General features: G+C 34.1%; 1 protein-coding gene across 1 annotated transcript; it reads right to left on the reverse strand.

The window, feature by feature from the left end:
• Positions 1-469: 469 nt before the first annotated feature.
• On the reverse strand, positions 470-15,962 carry LOC115884751 (transport and Golgi organization protein 1). The gene is made up of 11 exons (XM_030903416.1): positions 15,766-15,962; positions 15,286-15,699; positions 14,730-15,079; positions 12,917-14,668; positions 12,509-12,851; positions 8,419-8,584; positions 8,260-8,361; positions 7,995-8,206; positions 5,550-5,789; positions 5,382-5,478; positions 470-996 (listed from the first exon to the last, which is right to left on the reverse strand). Exons 1-11 carry the CDS (start codon positions 15,869-15,871, stop codon positions 786-788), a joined length of 3,993 nt encoding a protein of 1,330 aa, XP_030759276.1. The 5' UTR covers positions 15,872-15,962; the 3' UTR covers positions 470-785.
• Between the last annotated feature and the right edge of the window lie 865 nt (positions 15,963-16,827).

Here is a 16,827-nt window from a genome sequence, read left to right on the forward strand (position 1 = left end):
TTTGGCGTAGTCTGTCAGACGACGCCGGACCAGTTAAGGGTTAAAAACACCAATTCTTAATCAAGGAGCCTTGGAAAAATATATTTGATCGTCTAATGTTTTTAGTGTCTTGTCCCGACCAGTTGCACAAAAATCGTGCAGAAAATGCACAAATCGTATTTTTAATCATATCTCAATTTTTTTTCCGGTGAAACCGGAAGTGACCGAAAACAATTGAATACGTCAATCAATGCTATTTTATGTCATATACTAACATACAAAATTTCGTTTTTTTAACTTAAAAAATAAAAAAGTTATAGGGGTGAGCCACTTTTGAGACGCACCCGGTATACCCTTTTAAAAGATTACTGCCATAAGGAAAAGAACCAATTTAGAGAAAGGTGTAAAAGAAAGTCAAATACTATTACTAATTATTAGCATTAATTATTTTTCTCGTACTTGAGCTGGGAAAATATAAACCCAAAAAGCGTCAGTTTTCAAATAAATGTATTACAATAGTAACTTTATACACTTTTTACATAACAATAACACAATATTTGACAAATTTGAAACAATAAAAAAAATAAAGATTACACTTATACAATTTGAAAGACTAACTTTTAGGCAAGTTAAGGAGCGTACGTGAAAATTACAGTTATAGAAAAAAACATAGAATAGGACGATCGGTATGACGTTTAGTGCGTTAAAATGAAAAATCCTTTGGTAAACAAACTATTAGTTTCCTTTCGACCTGTATACGTTTCGAAAATCATTTAAAAATCGTAATAAAAACAGCAGGCTAATCGCTAGACTTTTCGCTGAGGTTTTTTACTTGATTTTCCTAAAGAGTCGTTTTCGGAACCGGAACTATGTAGACCTTTTGGATTCCTGCCGTTACTCCTGGCTTGTGATCTGTTATAATCCCTATGCTCGTCGTAAGGGCTATAAGTCCTCATAGATGGAGGTGATGCGCCATATTCTGAATCGTATATAGGCGACGGACTTCTTTGGTCATACCTGTGCATTATAAAATAATACTCTTTAAACATTTTTCGTCTAAAATAGATAGAGAATATCTTAACAATATCAGATTCGCTAATGATATACTCCTAATTGCCAATAGTCCTGAATAGTTCAGAAATTGGGGATTTTTGCTTGGAAAAAAGTCCGGAAGTTTTGAAACTTTTTGTTGCAGGTTTATAGGTTTTGGGGTCCCTAATTAAAATCAGTAAAATGCACATTTCCAGACTTGCCGCCGGCGCCGCCATCTTGCCAAGATGGCGCCCAAAATCGGTATTTTGTAAATATCTCGAAAACTATGCGTTTTTCGCAAAAAATTGAGGAGAGCAAAATTAAAGAGAATAAAATTTCCTATAAAAAAGGTTCTATGAAAATGTTCGTTAAGTCAACCGTTTAGGCACAAAATCCCTGGAAATTTAACAATTTTGTGTAAAAAACGATACCTACAGTGGTGGCCAAAAGTATGGAAACTTTTTTAATTTGTCATTTATGCTGAGAAATTAAAATATGAAATAAAACGACTTATATAATCGTGACCTACAAATAATTTCCTACAAAACCTAATACATTTAAATAAAAAATTACAGCTATCAAAAAATATATAAAAAATTATGAATATTTTCTTGGTCAAAAGTATGGAAACTTAAGAAGAATGTTTATTAAAATTCAAGATAATATAAAATTACTAATATTTAGTGGAATATCCCTTTGAATTAATTACTTTCTACATCTTCGTGGCATCGAATCGATCAATCTCGTACAATCTTTACTGGAAATGGCCGCCCATTCAGTTTTTAGCACTTCCCATAATTCATTTTTATTTGAAATAGAATGGCTTCTGAATTTTGCTATCCAAATGGTCCCATAAATTTTCTATGGGGTTAAGATCCGGAGACTGTGAGGGCCAATCCATTAATGGAACATTATGTTCATTTAACCAATTTTGAACAAACCGAGATTTGTGCTTGGGATCATTGTCTTGCTGGAACAACCATCTGAGTGGCATTTCTTCATCAGCATGAGGCAGCATATTTTTCTCCAATATGTCTTTGTACAAAAAACGGTCCATTATCCCATCAATTTTAACAAGAGGACCAACACCTGAGCGAGAAAAACACCCCCATACCATTATACTCCCACCCCCATGTTTTACTGTGGGCATCTGGTATTTATGGCTGTATCGTGTACCTTTTGGTCTTCGGACATAACGTCTCCCGTCACTACCAAACAGTTGAAACTTGCTTTCGTCGCTAAACAGTACAGTATTCCATTTCTGATAAGACCAGGTGAGATGATCTTGAGCAAATTTAAAGCGGGCCATCCTATTTTTCTTTGATATTAGTGGTTTCTTCACCGCAACTCTTCCAAAAAGTCCCATGTCATCCAACCTTCTTCTCACCGTGCGTGCAGACACCGATATTCCCCTTTCACACATTTCTCGAGAAATGGCTGTGGATGTTTTTCTTGGATCTCCCATTGATATTCTCTTCATTACTTTCATTGTCCTGTAGCACAACTTTCTTGGTCTTCCTGACTTAAAAGCTGTTGAAACGTTCCCTGTTCTATTAAATTTACGAATTATTTTCGAAACGGTGTCTTTTAAAATGTTTAAATTTTTACTTATTTGAATTTGTTTATAACCGCTCTTGTATAATTCAACTAATTTATTTTTTAAATCCGTAGAGAAATATTTAGACTTGGGCATGATGTTTATATTTATCTGAAGCAAATCGTACCGTTTATCAGCTTAAACTAAATAATTTTAATGTATTTATTTATGGTTTCCATACTTTTGGCCACAAGAAATCTATAGTTCTCCTACAAAAACTGCTAAACAGATTTTTTTTCCATACTTTTGGCCACCACTGTATATGTATAGTCGATTTTCCGAAATCAAATGTCGATTAGGGTTCACTAAAACTAGTTTTAGTTTAGTTTCTTCAATTTTGTCATAAAACAGTGGCGTATCATTTTTCGCTCATTAATTTATGAATAATTAATTTTGATTATTGAAAATGTGTACTTGTTTCCACACCACCCAACAGGTAAAGTATATGGCGCGTTTATTTTAACGTGGTCTCCCCGGAGGCCTACTCCATTCGATAAATTTAAAACTTTAACTTATCTGCACAAACCCGACGGACCTGGCTCTTGATGTCAAAGTCGATCGTGTCTGCTGTGCTGGGCTCACCAGGGTGGTCTCTCAATTCGTCCAACTCTTCATCTTCAGCCGCCAGAGGGATATCTACAGGCAAGCCCAACTCCTCTTCATCAAATTCGTCGAGTTACACTTCAGTGACGTTGTCACATGATTTCCCATTGCAGTATGCACAAATCATTGAACATTTTAATCCTGCTCTTCTGCATCAGCAGGCATTACCACAGTTGTTGTTGGTTTTGCATTTGCAGGATAAAATGCCAATAGGGACTTTGGAGCTGGATCTGTCAACGTTGTGACTGGAGTAATGCCTGTTTTTGTTTTCTTCCAACCCCATTCTTCGGCAACTTTGGTACAACCAGACCAATGCTGAACCTGGTGGTAGAATTTTAGAATTTAGAATTTAGAATGAGTGGGAGGGGGGTTAATCACTTCGACCTTACAGATCCATTGTGTCCCCCTTTCTTGAATCATAACTCATCATACCGTCCCAGGGCTTTGACAAAAGCCAGTATCTGGGACGGTTTTATAGAGGGTAGTTCTCCATCTCCAATATCAGTCGTACCAAAATTCATGGCACGAATGGTTGTCGTCTCGGCGCACTCAGTGATGAGGTGTACTGGTGTTTCCCCATCTTTCCCACAGAATCTGCATTCGCCGTTTCTTCTTAGTTTCAATCTACTGAGGTGTCCATTGAGGAGACAGTGTCCTGTTAAAAACCCCGTGACAATCCGAAGATTGTTCTTACTCAGACCCAGGAAGATCTGTGATTTTTCTTGATCATAAGCCCTCAGAAACTTCTTCGAGTGTCTTAGACCATTGCAAGATTTCCATTCCAGGTTGCGGATGGAATCTTCCAAGTTCTTGAGTTTCCAAGTTACCACTTGGAAAGCAGAACGGTTCTGGTCCAGTTAGTGGAGTGTTCGCTCCTTTCCTAGCTAGATTATTTGCTTTTTCATTGCCTTCTATCCCTTGGTGAGCAGGCACCCAGTGTAGGAGGACTTTGTTTTCTTTGCCTAATTTATTCAGCTTCTCTATGCATTCTTTGACCAATTTCGAATCGATTGATACTGAGTTGATCGCCTTTAACGCTGCTTGACTATCAGATAAGATGGCTATTTCTTGTGTCCGATAGTTCCTATCTAAGATAAGTTGTACGCATCTCTCGATAGCGTAGATTTCTGCCTGTAGGATACTAGGGCCCATTGGTTCGGAGTAATTAGCTCTCGGCCCAAACACTCCGATCCCTGTTCCCGTATTGGATTTGGAAGCATCAGTATACCAAGTTATGGTATGGTCTTTTAACTGATGGGCAAGCGTTTCGCTCTTCCATCCTTCTTATTGCTCAATACTACATTGACATGTTTGTCAAAGTTGTACGTTCTTGGCATATCGTCCACTGGGAGTTGCAGGAGTGGTATTTCCTTTTTGAGGGTGTTCCAAGCCCCTGATCTGACAATTCTCCCAGTACTAATTCCGTTAGTGACCATTCTAATCATTGTCGCATTGGCATATCTACTGGTGGTAAGTTCGCAATGAATGCTGTCCAGCACGACAATTAATTATTCATAAATTAATGAGCGAATTAATGATACGCCACTGTTTCATGACATAATTTCATTTATATTCTTTTTCTTTCTATCTTGTAATCCTCCTAAAATTTTATATAAAATAATCCAATAATGAATACATCACTATTCTGTACGTGGCGACACTAACGAAAGCTGACACTACCATTGTATAATGTCATTTAAAAAAAGCTCTGTTTAGAGAGAAAAAATTTAGAAAAAAAACAACAAGTAGTTTCCGTTTGGGATTAACGCAGAGGGTTTTACAAAAAATAACTATTAAATTTTGTAGATTTTCTTGCAGTGGCGAAATACCCATAGAGGATTTTTTGGAGAGATGAATCTGCCACATAGATATAGACATTTTTTAAAATTTAGAAAAATGCCTAAATAACGTAATAACCTAATAACGTATTTATAGATAGTATAATCCCACAATAGAAGGTATGCCAGTGACAGTTGTATACTCGTTGTATTTTCTGTCAAATCTGTCGAAATCGTTCATTCTCTCGTTGGATATACTTCAGATATTAGGTTTGTTCCAACATAGCAGAGAATCGTTCTTGGTATGATTGCGCTTATGCGCAGTAGAGAAATTCTGTGTTGGAACAAACCTATTAATTGCCAAATAGCAAATAAATAAAAAGAAAATTTACCTATCGTATTCGGAATACACAGTCGATTCCGGCGTATACCTACCACCAACAGGCGGTGGTGAACTCATTCTCCCTAGAGGAGGAGGTCTATGATCACCTATATCAGGAAAAAAGCAATTAATTCTTTTATTAAAACGATATATTCATCAAAAAAAAATTCTAAGTTACCTGGGAATAATCCATGAGGTAAGGGAGGCATGAACGGAGGCATCATCCCTTCCAGCGGCGGGGGTGGCATGAAGGGTGCCGCTCCCAGGGGCGGTGGAAGAAAATGTGGCATGCCCGGAAGGGGAGGCGATGTCGTGAGATGGTCTCGAGGATTGAAAATGGGAGGGGGAGACTGCGTTGGGTCCAAGGGTGGTGGGGATAATGGTAGTTCGCCGTTCTGATGTAAGGGAGACTGCATTCCTGAAACAGAGTAATTTTTGCTGATATACAGTGTGGTTCATCAAAAGACGAGATTTATAAATTTTGAGGATGCCAAAGATTTTTGTCAATAATTTTTTTTTAGATTGACAAATACTACAAACCATTTAAAAAAGTATAGGGTTTTAAAACAAAAAAAAAGTAGAATTCTTCAAAAATTCTCTCTATTTTTATTAGATGGTTGTTCAAATTTTAACCTTTCTCGCGCTAAGCAGACAGATACTTTGCCATATTAATTCCAATATCTTTTTTACTATACAGGGTGGTCCGAACTGTATTCAGGAAATTTCAGCATCATATTCTGCAGATAAAAATAAGTGGAGTTCGTGTAAATGTATGTCCTAAAATGCTCAGTTTCGGAGATACAGGGTGCTGAAATTTAATTTTTAATTCGATTTCATTTTTTTTAATCATTTTTTAAGTAACGTCAATATTTGGATGAAAATTGATTTCTGGAAGTTTTTTGACATGAGAAATTTGATTTTGTTGACAATATGACTCCTACTTGTAGAGGGCACCACCTACATATGTTTTAACTGGTTTGAAAACTTTTCAACCGTACCTGTATAAAACAAATGAGTAAAAAAATATACATTTACGACGTCTTTTTTTTAAATTCACTCAAAGTTCATTTAAAAAAATCTCTTGGTAAAAATCGCTACTAATGATTTGGTTTGGTTGGTTGTAATTTAAAAAAATAAAAAGTTCCCAAATTTATCATTTCAGTCAAATAACTATCTATTCAACTTGTTTATTTTTTTTTTGACATGTATTGACTATTTTCATTCTAAATATCTTGAGAACGGTTGCTCGTACCGATTTTTACTAAGAGACATTTTTTACATAAAAAGTTACAAAAATGTATATTTTTTCACTTGGTAGTTTTATACAGGTACGTAAGAAAATTTATTACTCTTCAAAACAGTTAAAACACATATAGGTGGCGCCCCCTACAAATAGAAGTCATATTGACATCAAAATCAAATTTCTCATGTCAAAAAACTCCCAGACACCAATGTTCATCCAAATATTGACGTTGCTTCAGAAATTATTCGGAAAAAATCGAAATAAAAATGAAATTTCTACACCCTGTATCTCTGAAACTAAGCATTTGAGAACATAGATTTATAGGAACTTTTTTACTTATTTTTATCTGCAGAACATGCTGCCGACGTTTCCGGAATACAGTTCGGACCACCCTGTATTATACAAGGTGTTTCAAAGTTGTTGTGTGTTGTTGAGTATAGTAAAGCGTAGTTTACACGGGATAGAAAATTGCGATAGAACGATAGAACTTGCTAGAGTAACTTGCGATAGTGTTAACATTTAAGCAAATTTTAAAGCAATTTCTTGCAACAAGTACTTTCTAGGCATATGCTTTGAGCAAGAAATTGCATGCACGTATACACGGTATGGTGTATATTGCACAAGTAGGTATATATTGTTTAGTAGAAAAATGCGGCGCCGTAAACAGAGAGCTGCAGCCACTGCTCTTCTTGTTGCAACTTTACGCAAACAGTCAAGAAAATCTAGAAAAAGAATATGGGTTAAAGAATGGATTGCCAGAAGGCCTAGTCTTGAAGCTTACGCGATGTTATTAAAAAAAATAAGAAATGAAGACTCAAAGCATTTAAACAATTTTCTACGAATGTCAGAAGTCAATTTTACTTTTTCTTTTTATAATTTTGTTCCACTCCTGGTTTGCTTCTGTACGATTATGTAGCTTCCGCTGAATCTCACCCTCAGTTGTGTTGAATTTGTCAGCTATAAATTTGATTGCTTTTTGCTTTTTAGCTCTATCTCTGTAAAGTTTCGATTTTTTTGTCACAATTCCGGAAATCCTTCAAATAAATTAATCAAAGTGATGGTATCTTCTTTCGACCGCATACTCCATTTTAATATCGTTATTTAACACGTCTTCGAAAATCACTTGCACCAAAAACTTTCAACAAGACGGAAATAAATTTTAACTTGCCATTGCACTCTCCCAACCTGTTTACACTTGCAAGCGTCTTTCGTCGCAACGCCAGTTTTGTGACTTGCTGGGAGAGTGCTTTCGGATAATGTTTACATTATGCAAGTTTGGTAGAAGTGCTCTCAGACATATACTTGCGATAATTTACTTGCCCGTGTAAACTACGCTTAAGGAATCTGCCCTCTCTTGGGCAGATTCCTTACTATACTCACTTAATTGGTTATTGCCTTCAGTTAAACCCCTTTCTCTTATAGTCAGCCTGTGCCTTAGCTGAGCAGCTTCCTGCCTCGCCTCTTCCAGTTTTCTTTCTGTTTGTCGATTGGCAACCCAATTTTCATGGGCTTTCTTCTCCAACATCGATATCTGACTCTTTAAATCCACCTCCTGATTGACGATTTCCCGTTTTAAGCTCTCATTTTGGGCCCTGAAAACAAACTAGTTCAAGAAACGCATATTAAAAAAAACTATTATGCATACTTATAATTTTGTAGTTCTTCTTGCATGTATTTAATTCGTTCGGTTGTTGATGTGGCTTCTCCTTCCTTTGCTGCCCATAATGATTCATATTTACTAATATCCCTAAAATATATTTTTTAATACAATAAATCCCTAAAAGTAGATATACAGAACGCTTACTTTTGCATTTGTTCTTCTTTTTCTTTAAAATAATTATTTAAAACATCTAATTTTGTGTGGATTTCGACTTTTTCTTTATCAGCCTTTTCATATTTCCCTCTCAATTCAGTAATTTCTTGTAACAAAGCTTGCATTTTTGATGAGCAAGATATATTCACTTCTCTCTCTGAAAAAGTTTTTATTTTACATTTATTGTTAACATTTTATTTTGTCCCATTAACATTGGCTATACCCTTGTTTATATATTCTTAAAGCTTTACGAATTTTTTTTTGGAAAACATAAAACTTTTTACATTTTTGATGCTAAGTAATTGGCATGGTATTATTGGTATGGAAATTAGCCAAGAAAGAAAAGAATTGGCTATAACTTATTAATTTTTCGAAAAAAACATATTATACCTATCGCTGAAAAGCTTAAAAAATGGCGCTTTTTATGAAGTCATGGTTTACTAAAAAAACATATGTTTGTGTCATATGTCAAAAATGACAGACTTTAGAAAAAAAAACAGAAAACACAATCTCATTAGGTACAGTCATAAAATAATTAACTAGAAAGAAGTGTCAACTCTGTGTTAAATCGTGGAAACACGATACGCCACCGAAAGCCTTCGTTGTCGTCTGGAGAACTAACTTTCCAATTGACAGGTTGACATGATAAGAACATGATGGCTTAATTTTCATTTCCGTTTCCGGTTATTCAATGGCGGGGCCTCTTTCAGTTCAAATGTATTTTGTATTTTTTCTTTTCATAAATAAAACCAAAAAATAATTTATTCACATATATTTATTTGAAATATGGAACAACGTGACTAAATAAATATAAAAATATAGAGGATTGTATTGTTTCAATACCAATTAGTTAATTATATGCACTTTTAACGTAAATTAGTTAAGTTGATGATGACTTACAGTAATTTGTAAATAAACACACGCATTCGCAAACTTCAAGGACAGAAAACGGACACAGGAATATGAAAACGGGAGCCTTATACAAAAACCTGAAAACAGAAAAACAATTTTTTTATACTAAAATTAACAATGTAAAAATATCAATAGGTATAAAATATAAATATACTGTTTAAAAAAAGCGTCCATTATTCCCAAAGAACCTGGCTTATAAATCAAAAAGATGCAAAAAGAGACTTTTAGTCGGATAACATAATCAGATTATCAGTCCGATTTATTGCATTATTGACAATAAATCGCACATACTGGAGATAACTAATGTTGGCTATAGTTAAAAATGATCTTACCTTGCTGTAAATTGTTTCCATTTTCAAAAAAATCGCCGATCAAAGAGATTATAACACCATTTTCTTGCATCTAAAAAATGTAAAAACAGTGTTTATTTACTACTTATTTTTCATATACATGGGACATACATACTGCATAAACGTCATTTTCTCCAGGATTCTTCATGTAATACATATTTTATATACTTTATTACCTTTATATTTATAAATTTCAGCCGAAATATTAAACTGAACTTCCAAAACGAAACTAAACGGAATGAATTAAAATGGCGTCGAATATTTTCGAATTTGTTCTAGAACAAATCTGAAGTTGTCTCTAAAACTGAAATCTGTCAATTCTAAACTGTGAAGTTAGACAATAGTTAGACAAAAACAATGCTGTCCTTGTCTAGGCGGCCATACTTGTCGTGAGGAGAATGACAGGAATGACACTAATGACTGTTTCCAATTTTCCTATTTCACTGTCACCCCCCTGGGTACAGTACGTCTGTCCGTTCTGTAGCTACGGGGTATCCGTGAGAGGGGAAACGATATTCTCCCGATGTTATTCGTAAAAAATAGACGACGCGTCCCATCAATAAAAATTCAACAAATTTGCAAGTAGCCAATAAAATGAGTGGGCGGAGCGATTTGCGGTGACGCACTCGTCAAATCGACGTATAAAATATATTGCTGTCTATTTAAGTAAGTAGATGTACTGTATGTGATTATCTACAACTTTTATCTGAAAACTTTTTGTCTAAAATACCGTATGATCGAATAAAAACGGCGTCAGCGATGGCTATGAAATGACGATCAATGATATTTCCCATATAATTTTACATAAAATGACAGCGATCTTCACTTCATAGCCATCGTTGACGCCGTTTTTATTCGATCATACGGTAGATTATAATGGAATTAGAGACAAGTTTTAAAATAGCCAAAATTTGTTTTTTTCGAAATATCTAATAAGCCTTGAACTTCTCCGAAAAATCCAAAAGGCGCATATTTATAACCCCACAAAACTGCAATTCTTTCCCCATTAACCGACTCTGTATCTCCAGTAGTTTCCGAGATGCCCATAGAGAACATCATAGGAAACTCACCCTGTATAGTATTTTGAAACTAACTATTATTATTATTTGACTAGTTTAATTTGATTAATAAGACTAGATTAATTTAATTTCAAATAAATTTGATCAGATTTTTTTTTCGTATATTCTGCTACCAGAAAACCAAGATTATAACGAAGTTGAAGGACCATATAGTGTATCTATCACAATACTTAATAGAACTACTACAATTATTACAAGAAAAACAAAAAGTAAATACCCAAATACCCCTTCAGCTACTACTCAACTACAAAATAAACGAATATAATCTCTTAAAAACACTACACAACTACTTATTCTTGTATTCTACACTGAACAAATTATCAAACTTACTAATAACAATAATAATAAAAAAAATAATAAATAAATCAAACAAAAAGAAAAAATAACAAAATTATCCCTTCACCTACTACTTAACTACAAAATAAACTATATAAAAACACTACTAAACTATTTTTGGTAGACTATACTAACATGCTACACTAAACACTATAATTAAACTTAATAAATTAATCTAATTTTACACTACACCTACAAAGAAAAAAGAAATATGAACATTTTCTAAAACTAGAAGAAACAGAACTTCCATACGTGCAACCAGGATAATAGGTCAAGGGGACAAAGAATATAAAATACTTTAAAATGTGCATTCAGAAAGAAAAAAATACCTCGAAAATTATCTAAACAAACATTTTTATTTCTTATCAGTGAGAAGCATCGGCCTTGTCGGCCTTGAAGAATTTGTCGGGTATTTACAATGGTCGAATTGTATAATTGCCAGCTTTTATAGCATATCTAATAGACAAAAAGTATCTGGTCGATTAGTAACCAGTTGGCACAGTCCGAAAATTATCGATTTTTATTTTCTGTGTTTTTATTGGTAGCTTCAAAATTCAGAGCAACAAAAAATATTTTTCTGTAGGGAAACCGGTCCTGCCATCTAGTAGTCTTAGTCCATAAACGTCTTAGGTTGATCTACTTTAAAAATATATATACAAGGATAATAGCTTTGTTCGGGTTTTTGTTAGGTTCGTTCCAACCGGACCAAGAACCGATCCTGGGACGGTAATGTCTAGTCGCCCACTTATTGTTTGAAAAGTTTGTTCGTTTGTCAAGATTAACAAATGAATTGACTGATAGGAAATTACCGTTCTAGGACGGTTCTCTCGTCCGGTTGGAACAAACATGTTATTACCGATTCTGAACCGTCCTAGAACTCTGCAGCGCATGCGCAAATGAAATAATGTCTTCATATTTCCTTCTGCGCATACGCATCACAGTTCTAGGACGGTTCAGAATCGGTAATAAGAGAAACCTGAAGTAAGCTAATGTACTGAACAAAGAGAAAACAGTAAAAACGTTGCCAAACGTATGAAATAAACCGAGAATCTATGCACATTGCTAAGAGACGTGGAAGGGGATACAGCAGATTCGTCGGGGTCGACCCTTTAGGATTTAATTACGTCTCGTTATACTTTATTTGTTTATTTATTAACGAGTCGTTGTAATTTTCCTTATAGCTTGTAAATCTTTAAGTGCAAGTTAGAAACTCTTGCACTTTTGGTAATAATGAGTGGAATTGAGTTGGTGTTCGACAGTGGTCGCGCTATTAGAAGAGAAATGTGGCAACGCAGCAACAGCACACCGTCGCATTTCTCTCACTCCGACTTAATAAGATCCCTATGCGATTTACTTCCACACATGTAAATACCGACTCAAAAGTAAGCACAGTAAAGATCTTACCTTGGCTTAATTGTTCCAAATATCTCAAATTCTCAGATTTAGATTGTTCAAGTTGTGCTTTCACTTCTGTCACTTCCAATAAGGATTTGAGAACATCTTTGTTATTTTTAACTGATTTGATTTCTCCTATGCTGTTTTTCAAAGTGTCATATTCTTTTACTTTTATTTCGGCCATTCTTTGTGAATCATTTAATTGTTGTTTTAGACTTTGTACTTCTCGATTTAATATCTGTTCCTTATCAACAGCTTCTTTATATTTAAGTTGTACTACGGTTACTTCTTTTTCTAATGTACTATTTTGACGATCTTTTTCTTCTTCCAGTTTCAAAATTTTCTCTACCATCTATTAAATAAATTAAAAATAATAGCTAATTATATATGGCGTAAATCAAACAGAAGGTTCCTTACCTTATCAACTTCTCCTTGTAGATCTGCTACTTTTTTATTACTAATATCTAGTTCCAAGTGTAGTTCATGATTCTCTGTTTCTTTTACGTTTAATACTCCATTAACTGTATTAATAGTATCCTGTTGCTCTAATAGTTTCTTCTGCATTTGTTCTATGTTCTCCTTTAATATTTCACTTCCATCTGTAGAGTTTAGCATCTCTGAAATAATCTTATTCAACTCTATCCCGACCTCTGTAGAGTTATCAAGCTCCTTTTCTAAAGCCTGTATTTGTTCTTCTAAGGCTTGTTTTATATTAGCCATTTGTGCTAATTTCTGGTGCAGCTCTTCAACCACTTCGTTTGGTACTGAATCTACAACCAATTGTGTCCTGTGATCATCCGACTCAATGACTCTTTCTTGTAACATTTCGTTTTCTTTAATGGTAGTCAGCAAGTCCTTTTCCAGCTTATTGATTCTAGCTATTAATGGTGCTTCTCTGCGACATTTGTCAAAAATTACAGAAACAAAAACAAGAATAATCACCGATAATGCAGTTGTAACAAGATACAAAAACATATTTGAGCTCAAAATATCGGTCAGAATTAAAGAGATATCTGATGAACTTGAAGGAATAACTGAATCTTGACAAATGGGACATTCTTTTACATCAACTTTTGGACATCTATTATCTTTACTAGTACAAAACTCATCGTTTAACGGTTCAGCAAAAATTTGCTCTTGCTGTGGCCCTGCAGTCAACGGGAGATCTTCACTTTGGTCAGCAGGATAATTTTCTTGTGAACCAAAATTAAAAAATGACGTTAAACTAGACCAAAATCCTTCTGATATATTTTCATTAGGTGAATCACTGTTCAAACTAGCATCTGGGTCTGATATTTTTTGTTCTGCATTAATATCAAATGTTTCTTGGTGTAAAATATGGTTTGGCACTTCATCTATTTCTAAATCATCGTCAATACTATCTCCCGTAAACATTTGATTTGTATTTATATCAATACTATCTTGTATGTCTTTAAATTCAGGAGTAAAATCATCTAAATTCAGGCTTTGATCGGTAACATACTCAACTGAAACAGTACTTGTATTTTCTATTTCTATTGAGGATGGTGTTTCTACATCTAACGGTACTTCAGTTGTAATTGGAAGACCCACTTTCTCTTCGACTGTTTGATAAACTTCTGTAAATTTATAGATGTCTTTCTTATCAGTATTTATACTTTTTTCAGAAACATCAAGAGCCTCTACATTATCTACATTTAATTCTTCAACTGTATTTTCTACTTTCTTATCAATTATCTCATCATCTTTCTTTAGATCATCAACAGGAACATTATTTACAGTTTCAGTCCTTAGATTATCTACCGCATCACTTTTGTTTAGACTAGATTCTGTTAAGTTTTGTGCTATTTCACTAACTTTTGCAAGATCTTCTGACGTACTATTGTTTAAACTATCTTCAGAATTATTAAAACTAAAATCACTATTTGAATCAGTATTAGTTGATTGATCATTTGGAAGTACATTATCTGATGGAATTAATATATTCATAATATTTTCTACAGATTCACTTTTGTCTTCGTTATTTGTATCAGTAATATTAATTGATTGATCATTTGGAAGAACATTATCTACAGCTACTGTGTCGTTAATATTCTGTACAGATTCACTATCTTTTTCAGCTTCATCGTTTTCCTCATCATCATCATCATCCTCTTCATCAGCAATTTCCTCAATACCACTATCATCGTCCTGAAAATAAAGCATTAGTGATATTTCCACTGTATATAGATATTTTATTATAAAATTTTACTTCAAGTTCTTCATCAACATCAGCTGAGTTATTCTCAACCTTGCCATCATTAACATTTATACTTTGAGTATCTGGCAATTTTACTTCAGGTTCTTTACTTATGTCAGCCGCACTATTTTCAACCTTAATCTGGGCATCTGATTCGTTTATACTTTTTGTATCTTGCAATTTCGAGACTTCGGGATCTTCACTTATTTCAGCTGTATTATTTTCAACTAATTTTTGGTTGTCAGAAACATTTATACTTTTTGTATCTGGTACTTTTACGTGTTCTTCAATTTTGTCAGCTGCTGCACTATTCTCAATCTTTTCTTGATCTTGAGAAACATTTATATTTTGAATATCTGGCACTAAAATACAATATGCATATTGAACATTACATTAATCAGGCAAATATGACAGAATGGCTCTGACAGCCTAGGCAAGGCAACTCTCTCCTGAAAAGGAGAGTTTGAGAAGAAAGAAGAAGAACAATATACATTGGCAAATACCATTTAAATTAAGTTCTTTTTAATGAAGTGACAATCAAATGAAAAACTAACAACTTCTAACCAACCTGTCTCTAGAGGGGTAGTGACTTTTTGAACTTCATTTTCATTTTCAAATGTGGGCAATGGCACTGTGGTAGTGAATTCAGGCTCCAGAGGTATAACTGTACCATCAACAATTTCAAAAGGCTGTTTTGTATGGTCTGCACTAATTTCACTGTTAACAGTTTCTGAAGGCACATCTGGCTTACTTTGGGGCTTCTTAATATCCACAAGTAATGTAGGTTTTTTGATTAATTCTATTTCTCTAAAATACATCTTATTGATATAGCCTCGTTTGCCATTAATTTCAACACCGAATAATTCTGGTTTGGACCCAGCACCATAACTAAACACCTTCACATCTTCGTTTGGAGCAAAAGAGAGTATATCTTTATCTGTGCTAGTATATTTTAGGAGAGTCTTTCCAATAGATATAAGCTCTAAAAAAATACAGAACAAAATAGAAAGTGGTGAGAAGTAAAGCCAAAATAACAGTTGAATCTTACTTGAACAATTTTCATCTACGCATAGGCGCTTGTCAGATATATCTGCATTAGTTTTTACAAATATTAGGGCAAATATAACAAAATATATGGGTTTATAACTAAACATTTTAACATACTTTGACAAATCTTTTCATTGCAAATTCTGAAAGCCACATCACTGTTTTTCCGTCAAAAGCGCCATCTAATCATAACAAGAAAATTTTTGAAATGTGCCTAGACACCACCCCCTCCACTTAAGGCAAATCAACATGATATGCGCAAGGCAAATATGGCGGCGAAAGCAGTGCATTTTAAAATTGTTTACAAAAGCCGATAGTGGTTTCTCGTTCCGATTGCATACCAGAAATAATTAATTATCTCTAGTTTGTTGTGCTTCTGAAGCACAAGAGTGTTATAAAAATCCAAACCAGACATTCCACATAGGGAACTTCAAACTTTTGTGCTTGTCTCTCGTACTCCTGTATTATTAATTATTTTAAGGTAAGAACTAGAAGTATTTATCAAGATATTACACCTAAATGAGTGAAAATCCTTCACCGCCAGTCTGCATAGTACTTTATAACTTTTACTTACAATAATCAAATAGGTATTAAAGGGTTACATTTTATTGTAGCATGCCTTGTACATGCTCTGTTCCAAATTGTCACGGGAATTATAGAGGGGGTCCCAAGGTTTCTGCTTTTATATTCCCCAAAAATGACGAGCTTCGTAAAAAATGGTTGACAGCTATTGAAAGAGATAATTTCACTACTACTATATAGTAGTTGTCGGGTAAGAAGTGCGCCAGGCTTCAACTAGTACTATATATTTATCAAACGTTCAGTAAATTCTAAACTATGGTAGTTAAGTGCTGGCAATTGAATATTTAGTTTATATTGCTATTTTCTATCATATATTTCTGGTTGTTTCTTTTTCTGGTTATTTCTTTTTCTGGTTATTTCTTTTTCTGGTTATTTCTTTTTCTGGTTATTTCTTTTTCCTATGATTTTGAACACCCTATATATGCTACCTCAAGTTTGAATATTTTAACTATACCTATTTTCTGAGAAAGCAGAACTTTTT

The sequence above is a fragment of the Sitophilus oryzae genome, unplaced genomic scaffold, assembly GCF_002938485.1.
Source record: "Sitophilus oryzae breed Bouriz unplaced genomic scaffold, Soryzae_2.0 scaffold_357_pilon_pilon, whole genome shotgun sequence".
NCBI classification, from domain to species: domain Eukaryota; kingdom Metazoa; phylum Arthropoda; class Insecta; order Coleoptera; family Curculionidae; genus Sitophilus; species Sitophilus oryzae.